Raw genomic sequence first — 18323 nt, forward strand, 5'->3', positions numbered from 1 at the left:
TTATATTCGAGCGGAATTTCTTACCAGTGAGTATTTTTTTAAGGTCTGCGATGAGCCAGTAGTCGATGGGAGACAAATCTGGTGAATACGGTGGATGTGGGAGCAATTCGAAGTTCATTTATAAAGTAATGTCACTCTTAGCACAATAACTCAAACTTATGAGTAGAATATCATGACATTTCAACAGCGTCATCTATGTGTTAGGCCCGAGACTTCAGCCCATGTACATTCACTGCACACATTTCTTTGAAAATACTGAACTTTGTGTTAACTCAATTTACGTTAAGTAGCTTTCAGTATATACTTACGTTAACCAAAATCACTTGAAGCGCCAAAGCTTCCCTAAACTTTCTGTTGATAATTTATGTTGTTTATTATACTTTTGTTATTTTTATGAAATATTTAGTGTACATATTTTATTTACTGTATGAACTTGTTTTCTGGTCGAAACCAAACTGTTGTGTCTTGAAATATTTACTGAAGTGCCTTCTTGGAGCCTTTGAAATCTGTTGTTTGACATGTTTGCAATATTAATGAATTTACACCATTATCAAGACCAATATTTCTATAATATACAGGCTGTTTTTTTTTAGCTAATCCCACTATTGCTATCTCAGAAATGATAAAATCTACGAGGTCGGTTCGTTTGGACAAAAGTTTCCTATTTCGGGGAACTACAATAATCTTTTTTCAGATCAGTGGATATTTTTGGAATATTGGCCGAAAACTAGAATTGTCGAATTGTCTAATACTTTTTGAGTCTAGAACTCAAAGGTATACATAAACTCTACATATCGGAATAACATGTAATATACCAAGTAACAAACAGAAGGAAAAAAATGTCAAAATACTTCTAACCATCTACGTCGTTCACGATATCTCAGTGAATGTTCAAATTGCTGTTCTTCGTTCCTCAAACACACATTCGCTCTTGCAATAGTTTTTATGGCAATTTCCCAGCATGTCAGTATTGCCAAAAATTGAGCCGATTACCTGTCTTTAATTAATCCCCGCAATGAAAAGTCTATAAGGATCAGGTTAGGTGAACGTGGTGGTCATTTAATAGGACCATTGTTTCCTATTCATCGTTTTGACATATTGGTATTGAGCAAATCTCTGCAAATAGTACTGTGATATGGCGGAGCTCCATCATGTTGGAAATACTGATATTTCCTCAGAATATTCAAAGGCAAGAATTCCAAATATAATTCCCCAGTCAAAGATGTCACAAAAGAGTAGGGGCCTAGATCCTGGATTCTTGGAAATTTGTAGCTCTGTAGAAAGGAATTCTCAATCTTAAAAAATATTATTCTAGTTTCCAAAATAGCAATAGTGACATCAGCTAAAAAACGGCCTGTATAAAAATATTTCATGTACTTTATTAGGCATTTCTTACTTAAGAGTATATTTAAGTATAAGGGAAAAATAAGTGAAAAAAAAAATGAATTGTGCCTACTATGGAGTTTAACTCCCCTTTTGTGTCTTATCTTACATAACCAAACTATCAGGAGGTTCAACCTTCCCTGAACTTAATATGGGTATTACCTGTGAATGATAAATATCACCACCACTTATGTATTGATTGTTGTTTATATTTTTACATGGCAAATCATTGTGAATGGAATATCTAGTTGTTTTCAATATAAGTGTTTTGTAATTCATTTGTATCATTGAATTCCACTGATAAAGATAATGAGATAATACACCACTTCAGAATTCAGCTTTTGAGAATATCTCCTAAATACTGAAGTTCCAGAATATATGAAATCAATCTATTAGAATCTACAGGCTTTGGGATTTAAAAATATCCTCCAGTTGAAAGTAACTGGTTTGAACTTTACCCGTTAGTTATGAATTTCCAAATAACCACAAAGAGTATCTAACAGTAGGATTCAGATTCCAGAAACTTCTCAACTATTCTAGTTTTTCCACAACCCCAACTCACTTTTAAAAAATCCCTTAGTGATGTTTATTAATAAAAATATATCTAATTTAACTCGAACTCGAAATGATAAATATTTTACTAATTTAAAAATATGCAAAAACCAGCAGGGATAAAAAATAATACAGGTAAGATATCAGTCTTCTCTTGGAAATATTCAGTTTAAACATTGAATTTATTTGTTGACAATTTATCAAATGTCGTAAATTACTCTAAAATTCGAAAACTTTCAAAAGAAATATCTTCAGAAAAGCCATGAACCCAGTTTGAAGACTGTTTGCCTTCCTCACACCAGAATTGAAACGGCAATTTTTAATTGTCAGAATATGTAGTAGTAGTAGTTTATTTGACCAGATTATGTAGTTTATACATTTATGGCAAGTCACAGCAAATTCACAGTCATATTAGTTGAATTAAAATATATATATATATATATATATATATATATATATATATATATATATATATATATATATATATATATATATATATATAATTAAAAGAACAATTTACGTCTAGTAACAGATTATCAATATACAGGCTGATTCACGGTGGATGGCACATTAGACGTTTCTGGTGAACCAGACAACGGATCACTTTGAAAATTTAATGGAGGGCATATTCGGACATTCTCTAGCCAACTAAAATATTTTCGGCAATGCGGTGTTGCCGCTTCTATTAGAAAGCAGTAGCAACTTTGATTTTTCAAATAGAACACTCTGTATATAATATTATTTTTGGAATCTCCAACAATTGCCCGACAACTTTTCTTGATATTTCCCTATACCTATCTGTTACCGTTTTCGAAATAAAAATTAATTTCAATTTTTTTCTTCGAAAATCATGACTTCTAAAAATGCCGATATCTTTTAGTTAAGAAGTACTATGATATCGAAATTAGGTTTGGAGTTAAGTGATACTTGGACACTTCCCACACGTCAGCCTAATCTCCGTTACTTCAATACAGGGTGGTAAAAAAATACAGTTTTTTCGTTTGCTTGAAAAAGTTGCTGAAATTTAAATGGAACACCCTGTATATTATTGAAAATTCGGAAAGCTGCTGAAATTTGCTTTCTTTCTATGTATATCATACCTATACCTAACTAGTCAAGTTTCGGACTTATGAACATTTATTTGTGAAAATGTCCCTTCAGAATGGTATTTCCATTCGGTATTTGGTAAGCAGGCCATGATTACTATTTGACAGTAGCGTTGTGACATTCTCCTAATAATATCGACATTTTCGTCACTTCAGAAGTTGCAAATACCTTCAAAACGATGGAACAAAACTATTCAAACGAAGTTCTTATGAATTTGTTTATTATTTTTGGACAGTGTGACAAAATTATCAGCAGAACATGTAGAAAGTTCAATGAAATGTATCCGAATCATTCTGAAGGGACATTTTCGCAAATAAATGTTCATAAGTCCGAAACTTGACTAGTTAGGTATAGGTATGATATACATAGAAAGAAAGCAAATTTCAGCAGCTTTCCGAATTTTCAATAATATACAGGGTGTTCCATTTAAAATAATCAAATTTCAGCAACTTTTTCAAGCAAACGAAAAAACTGTATTTTTTTACCACCCTGTATTGAAGTAACGGAGATTAGGCTGACGTGTGGGAAGTGTCCAAGTATCACCTAACTCCAAACCTAATTTCGATATCATAGTACTTCTTAACTAAAAGATATCGGCATTTTTAGAAGTCATGATTTTCGAAGAAAAAAATTGAAATTAATTTTTATTTCGAAAACGGTAACAGATAGGTATAGGGAAATATCAAGAAAAGTTGTCGGGCAATTGTTGGAGATTCCAAAAATAATATTATATACAGAGTGTTCCATTTGAAAAATCAAAGTTGCTACTGCTTTCTAATAGAAGCGGCAACACCGCATTGTCGAAAATATTTTAGTTGGCTAGAGAATGTCCGAATATGCCCTCCATTAAATTTTCAAAGTGATCCGTTGTCTGGTTCACCAGAAACGTCTAATGTGCCATCCACCGTGAATCAGCCTGTATAGTATAAGATTTAAAATTTAGACATGTGCAATATATATTAAAATACAATAAAAGATCATGATTAACCGTACTTATGATAGCTCATAAGGCTTAAATTACCTAACTGAGTCCATATACTCATCGGTACTGTAAAAGCAAATGTCTAGTAGGTAGTTTTTTAGGACTAATTTTGATTTTTTGAATTCCAATATTTTGATAGAGTGGTGGAGAATGTTATATAGATTCAGATTTAGGGAGTTTCTGCGGCTTAAAAATAACCTGTGATGACGAGTATTTAGTAAGTCAGCTGATCTGGTATTGTGGTTATGGATGTCGGAGTTTTTTAGTAAAGTATCTTTATTGCGATGTATTTCTAGCAGAACAGTATAAATATATAAAGTAGGCAGAGGCATAATACCCAGACGAATAAAAAATTGATGGCAGTGGTCTCTGAATACCGTACGAAAGTACAGAATGAAAAAGGGAAAAGTAAGATATTCTCATAATATAAGGGTTCGTTACATGTTTTAACCTTCTCAGAACGAAGAGAGCACAAGATAATTTGCGAACAGCAAGGTCAAGATGATTTCTCCAGCTTAATTTGTCATCAATCGTAATGCCTAGAAACGATACATTTGCCCCCTCGCGATAATTTGTATTTGTGGAGACAATCAAATTTTGGGTTTTTCTTTCATTCAATTTGAGTTTATTCTTCATGAACCAAAGCTTAGCTGAGTTTTGTACTGTGATGACGGAGTCTTTCAAGTTAGTGTAAGACTTGCTTGAGCAAATAATTGTTGTGTCGTCAGCGAATAGAAAACATTTAGTAGGTGCCATGGCGTGGCATAAGTCATTTATCTACACAATAAATAAGAAAGGTCCCAAGATTGAACCTTGAGGGACGCCATGCTCAATTTTTTTGAAATTAGATTTTACATTGTTTAGCTCAACACACTGAAATCTGTTTGTAAGATATGAATGAAGGAGTTCCAGAGTAGTGCCCCTTATGCCACAATAACTTAGTTTTTCAATAAGTAGGGAATGTGAAACGCAATCGTTGATTTGAAGGCACAAAGTAATTTTTACAACACTGCACAAAACCTTTCTTTCTTCATTAGGATAATCAACTATTACAAAAATCGGTTTCATCTACATTAGACACTCGCATCTTGCATAGATGGAAATAAGAAACAACAAGAACCTTTATTACGAATGAAATTTGAAAATACTCAACTATTTTTAATAGTTTTTCTATTGGTTCACATCAAGGATGAAAAAAACTAAAATTCCATGCAAATAATTAGATTCTAATGAGGACACTTCCCACACCAGAAAAAAAAGCTGTTTCCCGACCCGAATTTTGCTAACCAAAGTAGCATCATCAGGAGATGACTGAAATTGTCAAAGAGAGACAGTGCTTTTGTTCTGGTGTGGGAAAAGTGTTTTCATTTGGTTCCAGAGGTTCCAATTCAATCTATCAAAAACATAAGTTTTTGAAATACTTAATAAATGATGACAATTGAATCTACCTATCTATCATTAATAGTTTTTCAGAATAAGCAAATATTTAACTCAAAAGTTATTTTATTCTAGATATAAAATTATGACATGAAGCTGTCATAATTATTCTGCCGAGTAAAAAACTTCGAAGTGCTGATTTTTTATGCTAGTTATAATTCATTTTTTAATCTGTTATCTAGGTAACATTTTTCATAAAATATATTGTATACTAGATATAGCTTCAGTTTAATAATTTACTTTCACTCAGACATTTTACCTCAAGATTTTTCTAAAAAAAAAAACATTTATAATAAACAAAAATAATCTCAAACCTACCACGGTGCTAATCACAATTCAATTTTAACAGACAATATAATGTTTTACCATGAATGGGGTTCCTCTAATTGAAAATAAGCAAATTTAACATTAATAATGTCTTTAGAATCAATTTCTTTAGCATCTTCATTCAATTCTATTGAGAAATTTTAAAAAAGGTAATACAAAATTGTAGTATTGAATAAAATTCTGGTTTTCTTTCGAAAAAATTTTCAATAACTATCAATGCATTATTTATTTTCATATCATGTTAAGTTTTATTAATTTATCCAACTCTTTTCAACAACAAAGTATGAAAATATTGTGTAATTCATTGAATACACAGATAAATGGGAAAAAGCTTTCTAATACCTCATATCCATTTAAAAAATGTTAGAAAGTTATTCACTTTGAAATAAACTGTTGACGAAGATGTGTCGATTATGCACAGAGATTTCCTTCATATACAAACTGGAAGAAAAAGCCCTTTCAAAACTAATTTCACATGAACAAAATCTGTTGAGGGTGGTGACGAAAGCAAACATAACCATAGAGAGCAGTGCAATAATCTAAGTTAAAAAAACGGATAGAAAAATATCTACTGCACTTTGAGAAAACCTAAACTTTCAAGGGTTGCAAATAGTACAACTTTTTTTGATTGCTTTCTTTACGATTCACAAAGTTCATTCTTTTCAAAAATAATAACCTGTCAGTAATTTCTTGTTATCTAGATGGCCTATATTTATAATTGTAAATCAGAACAGTAACTTCTCAATCATTTGTGAAAGAGTTCGTATCAAACATGTCGAAGTGAGGTACGATAGATTGATCATTCGAAACATAACAAGGGATTGCAGCTGTTTCCAGAAGAAATTGGGAACTCCTAAAAAACAGAAAGTGATTGAGCATTATTCTTTGCAAACTGTATATCTACCTACTCATAAGTTTTTCAGAAGCCACGGTAATATTATTTTCTAGAAGGGAGTAGAAAAAAGCTGATAATTTGTTCATGTTGAATGATAAACAAAAAAATTATTATCGATTCATATCTCAGCCACTATTGTGAAGTGTATCACCGACATTTGAACATTAGAAAATGATCTATTAAACTAAACAATTTCTTTTTAATTTTTCATAACAGCTTGTATTGAAAAGTTCGAATATTGTTATAAAATTTGTTGCAAAAGTAAATGTTAACCAATCCAACCAACAGCTTTTACAGGGATGATGGGGGTCAATAAATAAATGAGTTTTGTATACTAGTTATATATTGTTACGTTTTCTCCGTAAGTACGACAATAATTGACCTCACTCAATTTTATTTCACTACTACACTGTCAATACAACACAAAAACTTCAACTGAACTTCAGGCTAATACTCAAATGTCTACCGGCTTATTAACTCACTTCGTTCCGCACTTTCAACTAGACTAGCTTCCTCTGTCTGTTGGTAGTGCTTACATATACCGAAGGAAGTCGTCGGAAGCCGATAGAAATATTCTCGAAGCGATGCGACACCTAGAAGGATCGAGAAGCACATTTGAAAGAACGTTCTCAGGAAGTTTTTTCCACATAAACGAAGTTCTCCAGATGAAAGAGTCGTCAAACAGTGAAGTTCGAAGTGTACTGAGTTGACCCTCAAAACGATGAGCAGCCACAGTCCGTCTCGTATTTCTGATATGTACCGCTCTTGGTGAAACAAATGTGCCAAGACACTTGAACACTTCCCGTGAAATTATCTATAGAAGAGAGACAAATCTCCACCCTTTCTTTGATGTTCCAGACTATTAAGGTTGCAAGTGATGTTCGTGTCAACAATCAGGCGGATGGCTCTTTTCTGGGTGGAATCCAGCAGTTTCAGGATATGTTTGGGGACGGAGATCCATACAGGAGAACAATACTCCAAAGGTGTGATCTGAGCTTTATAAAGCATCAAAAGTTACTGAGGTATGTACAGTTTTCTGGTTCGGAACAGTGTTCCAAACTTTTGATAAGCAGCCTTTACAATTCCAGCTAAGGGATTGTGCCAAGACATATTGGTGTCCATTTTAACCCCCAACAAACTTATCGAAGCAGAAAGCGGAATTGTTTGACCTGACATTATTATATCCGATTCGAAAACAATTATCTTTTCGGAGAAAACCGATGCCTGGGTTTATGTGGTATTAAATTGAACTTGGTTAATTTCACCCAAATTCGAAATTACTTCTCATCAAGATAGTCAACCTCCTACTGCCGATGAAAATGTGTCTCCGTAGCCGATGTCCTAGAATCCAAATGTAATGACGAGACAAGTTTGGTGTCGTCAACACACCCCATTTTTTGTGTTTAGTACTTAACCTAAAGATGGCAGCTGACCATTGAGCTAGTCAGACATTGAATCTTCAGTTGACAACGCTATCAACTATGTCATCTTCAGGAACACTAGAAGAACTAGGGGTTCAAGGCGTATATCCTCTAAAATATCGCCAATAGAGGACATAAAGACAAATCCTTATAATTAGTTCCTTTCTAGCTTTCGAATTGAAACACAGAACACAATCGCGGCAGCAACACTCACCTTGAAAATCGTTTGATACTTTGCAGATATGTCAAAACAAAATTCCACTTTTGTTCTCCTAAAAAGGTATGCACTGCCACCTTGTGACAAATATCCCTTCGAATCGTAACATACATTGTTCTGATTTGTCAGCTCTAAGTTTCTGTTTCTGTTATTGTGAGATTTTCACTAGAACAGATTAACAAATCCGCAACACGTGTTTTGCTGCACAGTAGCTTTTTCAAGCGTGTTCACTAACAAACTGAATTCAACATACATTGTGATTTATATATACTTTTTGAAATATTACTATCTACCTAGAAACTAATAATATTCTAGGAACTAATTAATGACAGTTACATCTGAGTTTAACGAACATGTATACCTGTGTTTAATGACTAGATCAACTAATTATCTCACAATAAATTGTGAATTTGATGAAAATCTATGATAATGTATTTTGAAAAACAAGTATCGGCCAACTCTATCTTATATTTTAAAGTTAATAAATATAACAGTCTATTTAATAAATATAATAAAATATATTTAATACATACAAAACAAAGTCACCTTCACAAGAAACAGAACACACTACGCCTATGCAGATAAAGACGCTTGATAATGAAGAAACCGAATGACTAGTTATGGCATTTTAAGGACGCAAATATAATAGACCTGCGAAGTGTTGATCAGTTTATCGATGTTTCAAAGTATTTACCTAACTGGTTCACCTATTCGCTCGTACATCCTATCGATATGCAGAAGCTATCTTGTTACGCGGGGGCAAATTTTGTGGAATCATCTTACTTTTCAATTATTTACAATGGCGATGCATAGACAATGAAAATGACCCCGGTAAGAATTAAGTTCTAACATTTAACATTGTTGCCGTTAGCTCTTAGTTCAATTTGTATATGAGTTACCTTCAATTGAAAATTGTTATACTATAGTCACACACACTTAAATCCGATCGGAGACTCATTTATTGGTAAGGTCAAAAGATCGAAAAGTGGGTGCCTCACGATTTGAAAGATCGAGAGAAATTGTCACGTTTCAAAGTTTATTCTTCTTTGATTTTGCCCAACCAAACAGTACCTTTTTTGGATCTTTGGACATCGATATGCCACCCAAGTACTTCCCAAAGGCGAAAACCTACCAAAGAAAATTGATGGTTACTGTATGGTGGTCAGCGGCTAGTGAGATTCATTATAACTTTCTGCAACTGGGCCATCACAGCAGAGTCATATTGTGAAGAAATGTCAAAATGTACCTACCGAAAATTGCGTCAGCAGCAGCCGGCACTGATCAACAGAATAGACCCGATCCTGCTTCAAGACAACGCCCGTCTGCACGTTTCACAAACTACCGCCCGAAAATTAAACGAATCGAGCGTCGAAGTTATGCCTCATCCACCATACTCCCCAGACCTCTCGCCAATCGATTACCATCTTTTCAAGTACTCACCGGTACAACCTTCGCCAATCAGGACGATGTAAAAATGGCCTTAATCGATTTTATCGAATCCCGAGCACCCAATTTTTATGCTGACGGAATTAATCGACTTGTGTTACGTGCAGATTTAAATGACGCCTATTTTTTTTTGTTATCACCCGCAGCAACCAAACATTATCTCGACCAACCGCATACAAAAGACAAAATGCTTTTAATATATTCTGAAAAAAAATGCATTGTTGTCATCCAACGGTCGCAGCTAATGGCAGATTAATCAAGCTGCGCATTCAAGTTGACAGGACAATCGGGAAAACAGCCGCCCATTACGCTTTATCGTCGGAAAATCCTGTCTCGTTCACGAGTCAATATACCACCGATAATCGCTGTGCTGCCGCCCATAATTCGCTTGAACAAATTACGTTCGGATCCTCGATAGGACGTGATTAACATCGAACACGTCCGTGAATACAAAGGCTCTTCTGCAAGAGCGCCAATAATTAACGTACCCACTATCATGTAGTACAGTGAAACTAGAAAACACTTTGGGGTATGATGAAATCTAATGAAACGCCATTTCCACGTCAGAACTGAAGCAGAGTCTGCCTCGCTAACAATGTTAGTATCAATATTAGATGTATGAAAGCTATTCTCCAGTTTTGGTGGCCGTGCTACTGAAATAGACATACTCAAAGGCGATCTGTTAACGGTCTCAGTGCCCGAGTTGGTGCTCGAGTTGTTGTTCCCTGACCTTGTTTCTGTACCTTTAAGAACAGGTAGCCAAATTTTATTAATTTCATTGCCTCTTCTTTTCTATTGAAATTATCTCTGTGTTTTTGAATTTCTGTTGCCTCTCTATATACTCTTGAATAGTAATTTTGATTTTAACCGACTGTTACTGTATCTTCCAATGAGATAATGTGAGTGACAGCTGATTTGTCAGTTTTTGACCAATAAAATTGATCGTGTCTAGAGCGGAGTTGCCAAGTATATTGTTTTTTAATATCCAATCACAGATCTGATGATCCAATTTGACAGACTCCATTTTTGTTGTTATTGTTGTCAACTCGGTGTGAATACAACTGTAACAATTATATAATTACAGAACGTTTTTTTTGTAAAAGGTAGGTATCGGTGGGTACCTACCTATTTTGCTGCATATTCCGTATATTTTACATTCCGCAAAATATTTTTTCAGGTTATTTTTGGATTGATATGTTCTGGAGTAATTCTACATTTCACTGTACATATTTTTGCTTCTCTTTTCAGTCACCATACTGCTCCTTGGCCGAGATAAAATAAAAATTAAATCAAAACTTTCCATCCTTCGATAAAAGACAAAGTCTGAAATAAATGTCATATAAATAAAAGGGACCTACTAAATATACCACCTACCGTTTCAATTTTTCATTCTTTATTTCGGTACCAAATGCAAATTTTTCAAGTAAAATTCATCGATCATTTCAAAATCGACTCTTGGTAAGTTGTCGGAGGTCAGCTTTAACAAAACTAGGCTCAACATTCATTTTGAAATTATTTTAACAAAAATACGAAGTTTGTGGAAACCGTTGACATTAAAAAGAGCACATTGTCGCATTCACTACAGAAAGCGCTGGCTGACTGGATGACAATATGGCTAATATACCAGTAACGTTGAATTTCTTATTTTTGGTGGGTAGCATGAATGCATAATTGATTTATTTTATTAGGGTTCATGAACATTCGAAAATCATTTGAAAATGCAGCTCTTTTAATTCTATTTAGAATCATATTTAGATATAACTTGTACTATATCAGTTATCAAGGCAAACATTATTGTCCATTTTTATGCTTAATTCGTGGATATATTTGAATATTATTATGGTACATTCTTGTGCTAGTTTTAATTTTGCAGAAAGGCACAAGAAAACAGAAGCGCATTGGTTTATAAGTGACTTATTTCACACAGTTTAGGTTCTCAAACGATAAAATGATGAAAAAAAAATGGGTGAAAGTGTTGAAAAGAAAGAACTACAATCCTTCTACTCTTCCAAGACTAGAAATTATTCAAAAAGTGACTATAAATGAAAGGGGAACGAAAATATAGAATTTGATGACACAGTTTTTTATTTCAACTTCAAGTATTCTCCACAGAAAGTATTATCTGGAGTTAATCCTGGTGCTGAAAGTATGAAACAAGATTAATTGAATTTTATATGATTAATAGTAATATTACCTCAGAAGCTTTTGTTGGATCAGTTCGAGTCTATACTTGACCTCATTCAACCTTCCTCTCAAGCTTTGGAAGATTCAACAGATTACCCAAGTGAGCCTATAACGCTTGAATTGAGTAGCTATATCAGAAAGAGGTATGTATGTAGGAATCGTTTTTTTATATAATAAATTGCAGTTGTACAGATTGAGGATTGTGCAATAAATTGAATATTTGAAATGATTCTTCAATCCAGTGTGCTATATTTCTTGATTTTCATAACTGTATATTATTATATAATGCATAAAATCATAGTTAAGGTAAATATGTTGTGATCTATCGACTTTGTGTACTGATTTTAGATATAGACTTATTTCCAAACATGATTTTTCTTGTACATCTTATTCCATGTGGAGAATTTTTCATTAATTGAAACGTTAACGGGTTCATATACACTTCCATAATTAAATTGATAAATTTAGGCTTTGTGAATTTTACGATTTGGCAATGTTGATTATTTCTATTGTTCCTATTGGTCAATCGAACAAGAAGCGGGAATAGGGCCGTGACGTCACCACCCTACCACATTCGATTTTTAATAATTAATTACGGGAAAACTACGGAGATGAAACAAAGTGAACTGTTTTTCAATTTAAAATTTCTATCAAGTGAACTATAAACCAAAAATCATGAAACAAGCCCATTTCTCTCATGTTCAGAGAGACGGGTATTAACACAACTTTTTATGGTTCCAATGTAGATCGACCCGCAGCTACAGGGAATTCGGTATACCCGGGTGTTGCCCAGGAGTCCTTACGCTAGTTGCACACATACCGATTTTGGACGGCCAGTATAAAATCGGCCGATATTTTATTGGTTGCGGGTGCTTGCAAACTCACCGGATTTTTATCGGTTGAACAATCAGTTGCTTTGTTGTCGTAATTAGCACGCACTACCAAAACGAAGTTAATGAGTAGTAACTATAATTTCACCGAGCATTCGAGACTGGAATGGTCGGTAAAAAACCGGTGAGTATGCAAGAGTGTATTTAGTCATGTACGCCACTACTTCCCGGTACTGCGGGCGATACAGTGGCAGTGGACGGTTGCTCACCGGTATTTTACCGGCGACGATCACCGGTCGGCGTGTGTGCAAGGTCCCGTTCCCTCATGTGGTTCACTATTGGAATTTGGACGACCGGTATAGTATCGGCCGTCCAAAATCGGTGTGTGTGCAACTAGCGTTAGCTGACCCTATACTGTCTGATAGTTTCTGGTACCTGTAGCGTAGGGAGGTGAGTGTAGACTCACAGCACTTAGGCCACATGTGCCCCATTGTACATCCTCCCGAGGAGTTGTCCTCCTAGGTCTTCGTCTATCCTGTCCTTTCCAGGAAGGTGAACAGGTCACTAGGAGACATATCCTTTATATTGACAGGTGCAGGCCAAAACTCACTTTGGCAACCTTGAGGTGTCTCACGGTGGCCTCCGCGAAGGTTTTGGAAGGTGCAACGATATTACTGTCCTTGCGCGGCTTCTACAACCTTCTTGGGGTTCCCTCCGTGGAGGTGCACAGGTGAGGGAGCTTTTCTGCAGGTGCATGATTAGTGCCCTAGGCGGAGGCCTTTCAATGGAGCACCTTCCCTCTATCTATCGCCACCACTGCCAAGGGAACTTCTACTCCTCCGAACTCACCCCCCAACGTGCCGCCAACGCGAGACGTCGACCACACGAGAGGACGAACTAGCGGGGGCAGAAGAACTTTTTTTTATTTCCCAAAATAACATTTACAATTATGATTACAATTTGCAATTGATTACAATAACAATATAAACATGAGTTCTAACAATTATATACAATTATATACATATGCACTGCTGGGGCAGCCAGTTCCTTGCCTTTATTCAAGGCGGAGCTCTTGGCGCCCGTCGCAGAAAGTGCCCTTGCTGTTGGAAGTGGAGTGGGGTAGGCGGAGGGTGCACTTATAGTTGCTGCCACTTCTACCTTTCGCTCTCTTTCTCCTTTTGGCCTCGGCGCCGCCAATGCGCTTACGCCTTGGCCCTTGTATAACATCACGAGGTGGTCTGCTATTTCCAGCCTCATTCCAAGCGATACATTGGGGTAAACATTTCTGTTCATTCCCAGCCACCGCCTTAGATTGAGGTGAGTACTTCTGTCCAGCCTCGGGATTGGTTTTTTGTTGCTATACGATAGCTTACTCAAAAGTAAACGCTTGAAGAAGTTATTGTACAGCGAAACACGAGTCGCGGTTTTTGTAAAACCCTTTATAGTAAAAGTCATAAAATAAACTGTATATTTTAGTATTAATTTTTCATATTGCTTGTTTGATATCTTCGCCTAAAATACCCAGAGTATTGAAAGCTACAGCTTCTTGGTCGAAATCAAGAGATGATCCACCGATACTCATTTTGAAGCTTATAGGATCTACGCAAATCCACTAATCAATCTCTAAAAACAGAGAAGACGGCTTTTTTTATCAATTCAATACTAGCACATACAAAGATATCTGGAAACGTGTATTGAGAGTCCAAAATTTCTTCCAGAAAAAATATTGAGAATCTAAATCAGTGGTTCTTAATCTTATAGTCATGCGGGACCATTTGACAAAATTTCTGTCAGGCCATGGACCACCAAGTTGGTTAATTAGTTTGTAGTTAATATAAAGTACCTTACGATAACCACAAATAAATACAGTACAGTAAATAAATGGAATGGTTGTTCTAATTCATCTATAAATAAAATACGCATGAAATTATTTAATGTCCTTTAATCATTAGGTAAAATCTGTAACTGTAACAAAAATTGCATTATAAATTAATGCGATTTTTGTGATTGCATACTCTTTACTAAATTCTGAATCCTTGGTTCAGTGTTACTTAAACTTAAACGCATATCAGCAGTGGCATCCAACCGATCTCGGTGCTTGTTTTTAATAATCAGAACCGCCGAAAACATAGATATGTCGAAGAAAATAAAGTTAGGTAACGAATAGCAATGTCTCGGAGTTGTGGTAAAGAAATTGCCTTTTGGCTCCAAAATTCTTCAAGATTAATTCCTGATTCGAATATATCTTTTAAGTGCTGTCGTGTAGCGTATCAATTACTTCTTCTTAAACTTCATCAGGCACCTCAGAAACATTTACAATGAATGGATTGCATATCAGTTTTTGAATAATTTTATCCTCGCGGTCGAGAAAATAGCGAATAGTTTTTTAAATGTAATATGTTCTTTTGTATTTCTCCTTTAATTTCAGCACTCTGTCCATCAATAATTTTATTAAGCTTATCAAACACCTAAAAGTTATTACTTTCGACCTTGTTGGTTGTTCGACTTGTTGGTCCATAGCTCGATTTTAACGATAAACGCACTGATTTTATCTTCATAAGCAAAAATATTGCTCATGCCTTGCAACTTCAAATTTCCCGACCCTTGCAGTAGAAGGTTTAATTTATTCAGTTGCGCAAAAAAATCGACCAGAACTGATCCAACAACTCTTTGTTTTCCTTGTTAGTTGAAATATTTTTACTTCCTCTCTTAGTTTGTACAACATCAATAACATGTTTCCTTTGAAAAGCCAAGGCACTTCCGTATGGAAAAGCAAAGTTTCATGTTCAGAGTTCATATCAGAACACAATTGTTTGAAGAGACGAGTATTGAGTGCTTTCTTTTTAATGAAATTTACTACTTTTATAGCTATTTTCATCGTCAAAGCAAAGCATTCTGGAAGCTTCTTGGCAGCTAGTGCTTGACGATGAATAACGAAGTGCGTCGTAATTGCAAACGAATTTTTTGTTTTTATTAATGCTGCAAGACCAGAGCGAGAACCAAGCATAGCCGGAGCACCATCCGTACGAAAGCCAGTTTTTCCATATATTGACTTATTGCAACCATAACATATGCACCTTGCAACGTCGTTTTAAGTTCTTGAGAAAATAGTAACTCTTCTTCAAACATTTTAGCGACGGGTCGCATTGTATCGTGTCGACTCATCTAACTAACATATTTATTAGGATGGCTCCGCGGACCGCTTGGGATGCTTCCAGGGACCACCAGTGGTCCGCGGACCACCGGTTAAGAACCACTGATCTAAATCGATTCCAGTAAGTGGATTGAATTGAATAAGTGTTCACCAAGATATTACAGTCTAAAGTAGACTCATAAAAACGGACAAAACTCTTGAAACAACCTAATAGTTTGAAACTACTATCCGGTTTACGTTCGGTCATAGTATTCACATGATGTAACAATTAACAGTTTTGAAGAATTTTGTTCAAAGTTTGAAATATCTCAACCGCTATTTGGTTCACGGACCAAGTATTCAGATATAATAAATAAAGTTAAAAAAACTAAAAGACACGCTTGATATACGAAAAATATGACACAAAGCGCTCACGCTTTTTTCACAATAATACTAGTATTTTTCGTTCGTTATTGTTTCAAGCTTATTTAAAAAAAATATTTTCAACTTTTTAGTTCGACGTTCTTAAAAAGCGTGTTTTTTAGTTTTTTAAACTATATTTATTCAGTTTCGTATGGTATAAAAGCGTGTTTTTTAGTCTTTTTAAACTATATTCATTTTATCTAAACTTTGGGATCAATCAGCCGTATATTGTTTACTTCTTCGATTGACGACTTGTTTATTTTGTGGAAATTCTTGTTCACTGAGGATACACTACAAAAACACACTTTTGTCTATTTTCCACTATATTTCTTTATTTCTGACCGGGATATTATAAGCTTATATCGTCATAGTTACGCTATCAATAAAGAGGGTCATAACTCCCTTGGGACATTATAGATTTTATAATTCCCTCTACCTTTCACAAGGAAAAATAAATAGAAATGAAAACTCAACCATATTTCATTTATTCACGTCATTACAAATAATAAATGTACAATTTAATAAATGCCATTTATTACCTTAAGCAATAAATGAATATCATTAGGAGCGTCCTTTAGGAATCTGATAACATCTTTAGGAGATAAAACAGCAGACTTTTTCGGCTTATAACTCTTACTCTTCCGTTTCAAAAAAGCCTGTAGTTCATTGAACTTGGTGATATCTCGTTTCTCATGTATAGTCACCATCGATTTTAGCATTGACCATTTAGTCCATAAAGAATTCGGACTATACGTTTCTGACTGAAACGAATAAACACAATTACTACCAAATCTACCGAAAAACATAGAAAATTCCTTACCAGTTCTTGAAAATATGCCAGAAATACAGTTTCAGTGACATCTTTTGGCATAACATTTTTCCGTGTCAGCCAGTCCAGATATATCTTGTATTCTTTTTGGTATACGGCTTCACTTTTCGATGGAATTAATGATTCTCTTGCTTGTTCAGCTTTTTTCAAAATATCCTCCATTATATTTGTGGTAGAAAACACGTTTTCACCGCAAACACAGCTTGATAACAAAGTTCTGTTTATAAACAAGTAACATAGCAACAACCTAGCAACAAGAAAACTCTACTATAATCAACGGTACCTGATTCAAATATACCGGGAAGGTAATGAATTGGTACATTTTTCCGTTTCAAAAATGAACAAAATTTTATTGAAATCGGTCAGAAACAAAATTATCTATGTACCACGGGAATTAATGAGCCTTAATAACCTCAGGCAATTGCTGTCCCTCGGGCCAGAGGCCCTCGGGACGCAAACTTTGCCATCGGTAATTAAGGCCCTCCTAATTCCCTTGATACATAAATAACTATTATTGTTGACCGGTTTCGGCTATTACACCATTTAAATCTGAGTAATTTATACGTATGTTGCTTATTCTATCATAAATGATTTGATATACCTGATACCCGGTACCTGCGTTTCATATACCTGTAAAATCCATGAACATAACAAAGCTTTCAATATAATGTAGGTTTTGGGATCTGGATTATAGGTTCAGGAGAGGACTATTATTTAAATCAAGTTGTTCGTTGAGGACAATAGAATTGGGATTTTTCTTTGACCTGTTTATTTCCATAGATTCCAACAGATTAATCATTTTCCTTTTTTCGCATGTGTGTAGGATCTTTAAATTATCTTTATCTATTTTATGTTTCGAATTTTGAAGATGTTCGTACATTAATGATTTTTTATCCGAAATGACATGTTCGTGGTACCTTGTATCAAAATTTCTCCCAGTTTAGCCTGTATATATGGCGGGGCATTCACCACATTCTATTCGATATATACCAGATCTTTTCCCTTTTTCTAATTTAGATTTGGCATTAAATAATATGTTTCCTAAATTTCCGTTGGATGTGTAGGATTTTTGTAAATTGAATTTTGAGAGATAATTTTCAATATTCTCGGAGAATCTACCAGCATAATTGATACTAACATATTTGTGTTCTGGTCTT

The 18323-nt window shown here is 34.8% G+C and overlaps 2 protein-coding genes across 3 annotated transcripts in view; both read right to left on the bottom strand.

The window, feature by feature from the left end:
* Window positions 1-18323, bottom strand: part of Pka-R1 (Protein kinase, cAMP-dependent, regulatory subunit type 1) — a 174462-nt gene that overhangs the window by 134538 nt on the left and 21601 nt on the right. The gene's annotated exons all lie outside the window — the stretch shown is intronic.
* Window positions 10930-17693, bottom strand: LOC141482697 (uncharacterized). The gene is made up of 2 exons (XM_074176363.1): window positions 17158-17693; window positions 10930-17098 (listed from the first exon to the last, which is right to left on the bottom strand). The coding sequence occupies exons 1-2, from the start codon at window positions 17326-17328 to the stop codon at window positions 16856-16858; spliced, it is 414 nt and encodes a 137-aa protein (XP_074032464.1). The 5' UTR covers window positions 17329-17693; the 3' UTR covers window positions 10930-16855.

This window comes from Leptinotarsa decemlineata, unplaced genomic scaffold (genome assembly GCF_025532065.1).
Source record: "Leptinotarsa decemlineata unplaced genomic scaffold, Ldec_3_MD MMD2_tig00001719_RagTag_RagTag, whole genome shotgun sequence".
NCBI classification, from domain to species: domain Eukaryota; kingdom Metazoa; phylum Arthropoda; class Insecta; order Coleoptera; family Chrysomelidae; genus Leptinotarsa; species Leptinotarsa decemlineata.

Bases quoted from the DNA above. Each gene is read 5' to 3' on its own strand.
- LOC141482697 (XM_074176363.1), bottom strand. From the start codon at position 17,328: ATGGAGGATATTTTGAAAAAAGCTGAACAAGCAAGAGAATCATTAATT. The intron at 17,099-17,157 runs GTAAGGAATTTT...TATTCGTTTCAG, and splicing joins TGGCATATTTTCAAGAACTG to TCAGAAACGTATAGTCCGAA.